Here is a 6,119-nt window from a genome sequence, read left to right on the forward strand (position 1 = left end):
TTGAAACTCTCATTGTTTGCATCTTACTGTCCCAATGAAATCTCCAGACAGAGACTGTTCCTGAGAGCTCAGCCCTCACTTACTTCTGCCTTGCACCTTCAGCCACATCCGTATTTTGAAGAAAGCCATTGTTTTTCTCAGTAAACTGTTGTTCCTTTCCAACTGTCTTCATCTGCCGAGACATCCTGTCACTTAGCTTCATAAGAGCCATTTCTTCAGCACTGCAGGGACAATGACGGCAACAAGAGGGCTTTCATAGCAGGATGGCGACTACATTCCCTGCGCTGTTAAACTGACAGCAGGCATATTTCAGGGAGTTTGATCTTAACTCCTTTCCTTCCAAACCTGGCCATCGTTTTGGAAGGGACCCCAATGTAAGCTTTTAGGTTTCTCTGTTCAGATATATAGAGGGAAGTCCGTGTGTGTGGCTGTTCTTTGGGACGTCTCTGGTTAATGAGGGTTGTCTGAGCCCACACATGTGTATTTTAAATCCTTGAATGGGAATATTATAGAGCAATGTAAAAGAGCCAGGCTAGAGAAATGGGAACCTTCATTTTTATAACCTCTTTCTGATCATGCATACGCACAAAAAATGGAAAAGGGGAAAGAAGGAAATAGGAATCACTGGTACTCTGGAGATGACCAGAGATATCCAGACAAAACTATTGCTAATATTTTGTTATATTTATTTCCATTTCTAAATTTGATAGTTGTTTTACTCTTTTCCTGTTGTTGACAATTAGGTCATTTCTAATTTTTTAATATAAATACTATAGTAAGGAATATCCTTGCTTACTAATTTTCAGCGCATCTCTATTATTTACCTACAATACTTGCTTGGAGGTAAAGAGATTGGGTCAAGGTGTATATGCATTTTAAAGATTTAGAAAAATAGTCCCCGATTGCTCTCCTAAAGGTTGAACCAATGTACACCACCACCAGCTGTGTATGAGAAGGGAAGTTTCCTTCCAGCCAGATAGGCAAGTGTTAGCAGAGGGCAGAGGAGTTAAGTGTTAGAATACTGAGGTAGTGAGAAAAAGAAAGGTAAAAGGAAATAGAAAGGGGGCAGAGAGGTGTGAGGCAGGAAAGCTCATGTGAAAAAGCTGTAAGAAAGGATCCCTATGAAACATAACTCCCATTTCTTGGCAGAAATCCCAAGGATTGTACCCATCACCAAAAGGAGGAAACTTTCTCCTCTGGAGGGTAAACTGGCCCCCTAGTACCCTGAAAGACAGGATCCCTGAAAGACAGGCAAAGGATAGCAGAGATTTTCCCAGAAGGGTGAATTATGGCCGGGATTAGGAATGGTAGGAGAAGGGGTGCCTGGGTGGCTCAACTGAGCACTGATCATCTGACTCTTGGTTCAGCTCAGGTCATGATCTTTCTGTTCTTGAGATTGAGCCCCTTTTGGGGCTCTGTGTTGACAGTGTGGAGCCTGCTTTGGATTTTCTTTCTCTTTCTCTCTCTCTGCACTTCTCCCACTTGCTCCCCCTCCCTCAAAAAATGAATAAATATTAAAGAGAAAAGGAAAAAAATGGTAGGAGGAGAGAGGCTTTGGGAACCACAGAGATTTTGGAACCCCATCTGGGCAGCCAACAGCCTGGTCCATCACTCTGTGGCGAAACCAAGCTTTGTCCTCGACCAGTCGGGGGGATCCACAGTGGATGTGGTACAGAGGGGACCCCTGTGAAGGAGAAGCAAATGGAAAGACTAGAACCTTTGATGTGAGATAGCTCCATTCTTCCTAACTTTGAGCATGACAAAAAGGACTGAAACTTTGATCTCTTTAAGGAGGGACACTGTGACCTGCCCAGTTTCATCACAGATCCTATCTGAACAGTTTCATCTGTTTCCTGAAGGTGCTAAGCATTACTAAGGCAGTTCCTAGCTTTGAAACATGAATGGCCATGAAATCTGCCTGGTTTCATGTCTCTTTCCTGTCCAAAAATTGGAATACTGTGCAAATAATATTTCCTGACCTGGTAATTCTTTGACATCCTACTAGTTTCCATTAGGTGATTCAAAAGAAAATCTGTTTCTCCCAATTCAAGTACCGACACAAATTCTGCATCCATACATTTTCTCTTATTTCAAATAACAGAACCCTAATGATGGCTTATGTTTGTGCAGCACCTAATTAGAATACAATGCTTTTCACATATTATCTTATTCAGTTCCTACAACAACACAGTGAGGAAGGTATTATTCCTGTTTTACGTGTCCTAAGCTCCGGGAGATGGTATGATTTACTTAGAGTCATACAGCTGGTTAACTAGTAAAGTTAGGACTCAGAATTTCCATGTCCTCACAGCTACTTATAAAGGATTTCTCCTGTACCCCAAAAGATGGTCTAGATCAGCACTCCCCAGTAAAATGTTCTGTGATGTTGGAAATCTTCTCTACACTGTTCGATACAGAAGGTACCAGCCATCTGTGTCTGCTGAGCACTTGAGATGTGCTAGTGCAACTGAGGAATTGAAACTTTAATTTAACCTAAATTTAAATTCATTTAGCCATATGTGGCTAGTGGCTACCATATTGAACAACTCAGATTTTCTAGCCCAGGAATCAGCAAACTTTAGCCTGCAGGCCAAATCCATCCTGCTCCCTGTTTCTGTAAATAGTATTTTATTGGAACACAAACACACCCATTCCTTTACATATTGTCCATGACTGTTTTATACTGCAATGACCGAGTCAAATGGTTACAAGAGCGATGTAAATTTGGTACAAAGCCTAAATATTTACTACCTGGCATGCAAAGCCTAAAATATTTGGGATCCTGCTCTCTACAGAAGAAGTTTGCCAATGCCTGTTCTAGACCATCACCTTTTTCTATGCTGATGGGTGTTTGCCACAATGAATCAACTGGATACAGAGAATAAGAGTTTGAGCTTTGGAGAGTCAGGCTGAGCTCATATCACAGCATCTGCCCTTAGCATAAGTTCAGTGTTCTAGGTCTTACTCGTCTCATCTGTAGAATCAGGTGAACATTATTATCACTAATGTTGCTACAGGCGTGAGGAGTAAATCAAATGATTCTTATTGTACTTAACACAGTGTCAGATAGGTGCAAATACTTGGCAACGTTATCTATTAAAATAAAAACAGCAGAAGTGGGAGTTATTAGTAAGGTTTCTTTAGCTTCAAAATAATAACAATAATAATGATAATGATAATAACAATGTTTACACATGTGCAGCACCTTTAGTTTATAAAGAACTTTCACCAAGTTGTTTCATTCAATTCTCATATCCACCCTGTATGGTCAGGCAACCCAGGCAGATCATATTGCCTCTATTTTTTCGATGCAGAAACTGAGACTCAGCAATGGTCCATGATTTGCCCAAATTTTATTTCTAGAAAATGGTAGAATCAGGATTTACACCTTCAAGTTCTGGCTATGAGGGTGGCAATTATCCTACTGCTATGTATACATGTGATGGCCAAAATGTTTCTCTTTATTTTTTTTAATGTTTATTTAGTTTTGAGAGAGAGACACACACAGTGTGAGCAGGGGAGGGTCAGAGAGAGAGACACACACAGAATCCAAAGCAGGCTCCAGGCTCTGAGCCATCAGCACAGAGCCTGACATGGGGCTCAAACCCACATGATCGTGAGATCATGACCTGAGCTGAAGTCGTCTGCTTAACCGACTGAGCCACCCAGGCACCCCTGCCCAAAATGTTTTAATGGGTTACTTAATAACCTTCGCATCTCGAAAACAAGCTATCTTTTGCAGCTAACATTTTTTGTTTTTTGGGTTTTTTTTAGTAATCTCTATACCTAGTGTGGGTCTTGGACTCAAGACCTCCAGACGAAGAGTCACATTATGCTACCGACCAAGCCAGCCGGGCACCCCTGAAGCTAACCCTTGACTACTTAGGTAGTGTAGGTTCTATTCAAAGTGTGGTCCACACACCTGCAGTATCAGCACCACCTGGGAGCTTGCTAAACATGCAGAATCTCAGGTCCTATCCTAGAGTCCCTGAATCAGCAGCTGCATTTTCACAAGATCCCAGGTGATTTATATATACATATGAAAGATTGGAAGTATTCACACTCTAGACCTTTGAAATGAGAATCCCTCTCCTCCCTACACCCCATCTCTTCATTCCTATGTATTTACACCTTTGGCCTCTAGGACTGTTTGGTACAACGGGAATGGCTCCCTCCTCCTTCCCCCAGCCTCATTAAAACCTTTAAAATTATAAATTTGGAGAAATGTTAATCAAAAGGAACAGACCAACTATTTAAAAAGACAGCTGATGAGATCTCTAACTTACATTTTGTGGAAGATTTTCTCCAGGCCTGACCACTCAGAATTACCCTCTTCAGTAGCTGTTAGCCAGACAACTTGGGATTTTAAAGCATGGTTCCGATAATCAAGGATTTGGTGTCAAGGCTTCTGGCAAGGTTATGATGAGATGGTACAGCTGTGAGGTAGGACAGGCCTGCTGATGTCCTGTTCTTCTCAATTTGGTAATCACAAAAACCCTCCCAATTCAGTGGGGTAGACTGGGGACAGTTAGGTTTCCCTGAAAAGTTCTGGTGATGCCAGATCTGCCTCTCCCCCTGGAAGAAGCCATTCATGAGCAGCACACACGTAGGCAGGTGAGTTTGCCGTTGGACTTGTCCTCTCCGACATTCCACGTGGAATGTGGCACATGCAACTTTTCAACCCCCTCTCACAAGGTTCCAGGTTTACAGAGCTCTCCTGCTTTCTTTTAACTTACCTCTCCACTTTATCTCCCACTTCCTTGTTTTTGCTAACTCTTGGAAACTAACTCCAGCCCTCTGTCCATCTGTCTATAGGCACCATACTCTGGGATGCCCTTCCAACCTCCGATGCTTCTGCCACACCTGCTCCTTTGACTTCCTTGTCTGAACAAGACAGTTAACTAAGATCGTCTACACTAGAGCACGTGACCTCTCCTATTTTCTCCCCACTTAGCAGGAATGAGGAAGCAGTTGAGCTTGCAAACCAGGGCTACTCCTACTTTATGGCTCCATCACCTCTTTGCCTTTGAAATTCATACTTCCTCTTACCATTCTCTACAACCTACTTTCACTTCTTCTAAGACTTCAGTGCCAAATGTACATTTCCCTTGCTACCTCATCTTCTCCCATCATTCTTGAGGAACTCAACACCCATGGGAAGGGCCTAACACGCTGACTTCAGGGTTCCTAGGCCTCCAACTCTTAAAACTTTCCTCTACAACCACCAAGATTATTCAGCAGCATGGAGATGCATGAACTTTAGAATCAGATCAGTGTTTCAAACCTGGCTTTGCCATGTATTAACTCTTCGGTTTGTGGCAGAATTTAATTTATTTGTCTTAAAAAAACTGTTGGATAATACCTGCCTAATTGGTTTGTCAAGATGATTAAGGCAATAATTTGAGGAAGGAGTTTAGAGTATTGCTGGATGACTGTTAGTCCTATGGCTAGAACGTAGGCTCCATGAAAACAGTATGTCTGTGTGCTTTATCGACGACTGTACCCCAGCCCTAGGAGTGCCTGGCACTAGGCACTCAAAAAATATTCGTCAAAGAAATGTAATAAATGCATATATGGTAGCCATGTTTTCTGTGTCAGTATTTTAGGTCTTGTCATCACCCTCAGTAATTTCTTTATCTAAAAGCTCAAGGTAGATGTCCCACCTTTCTCCTGGACTTCCCTATGCTCTCTACCTACTTAGAAACCCAGACTCCAGGGACGCCTGGGTGGTTCAGTCGATTAAGCATCCAACTTCAACTCAGGTCATGATCTTGTGGCTCACAAATTGGAGCTCCACCTCAGGCTTTGTGGTGACGGCTCAGAGCCTGGAGCCTGCTTTGAGTTCTGTGTCTCCTCCTCTCTCTGCCCCTCCCCAACTCTCTCTCTCTCTCTCTCAAAACTAAATAAACATTTAAAAAATTAAAAATATAAAATAAATAAAAGAAACCCAGACTCCACCATCTTGTGACATCCCATAGTACCTGCTGGGCCAATCTTCAGCCTTGGGTTCCTGCCTCATTTCAAGACTACGTTCATGCCTGTGGCTTTCCCAAGTAATCCTATACTTCTTTAAGAAAAAAATCACACGAAAAAAAGAGAGAGAAAATCACAAGATTCTT

General features: G+C 42.3%; 1 protein-coding gene across 1 annotated transcript in view; it reads right to left on the reverse strand.

Moving 5' to 3' along the window:
- SMCO2 (single-pass membrane protein with coiled-coil domains 2) overlaps positions 1-4,638 on the reverse strand; it is a 31,192-nt gene extending 26,554 nt beyond the window's left edge. Inside the window, exons 1-2 of the mRNA XM_039240829.1 lie at positions 4,287-4,638; positions 84-221 (exon numbers count right to left, since the gene is read on the reverse strand). Coding sequence (XP_039096760.1) covers positions 84-211 — 128 coding nt within the window. The 5' untranslated portion in view covers positions 212-221; positions 4,287-4,638. The remainder of the gene's footprint in view (positions 1-83; positions 222-4,286) is intronic.
- Between the last annotated feature and the right edge of the window lie 1,481 nt (positions 4,639-6,119).

The sequence above is a fragment of the Hyaena hyaena genome, unplaced genomic scaffold (assembly GCF_003009895.1).
Source record: "Hyaena hyaena isolate Hyena2069 unplaced genomic scaffold, ASM300989v1 scaffold_182, whole genome shotgun sequence".
NCBI lineage: Eukaryota > Metazoa > Chordata > Mammalia > Carnivora > Hyaenidae > Hyaena > Hyaena hyaena.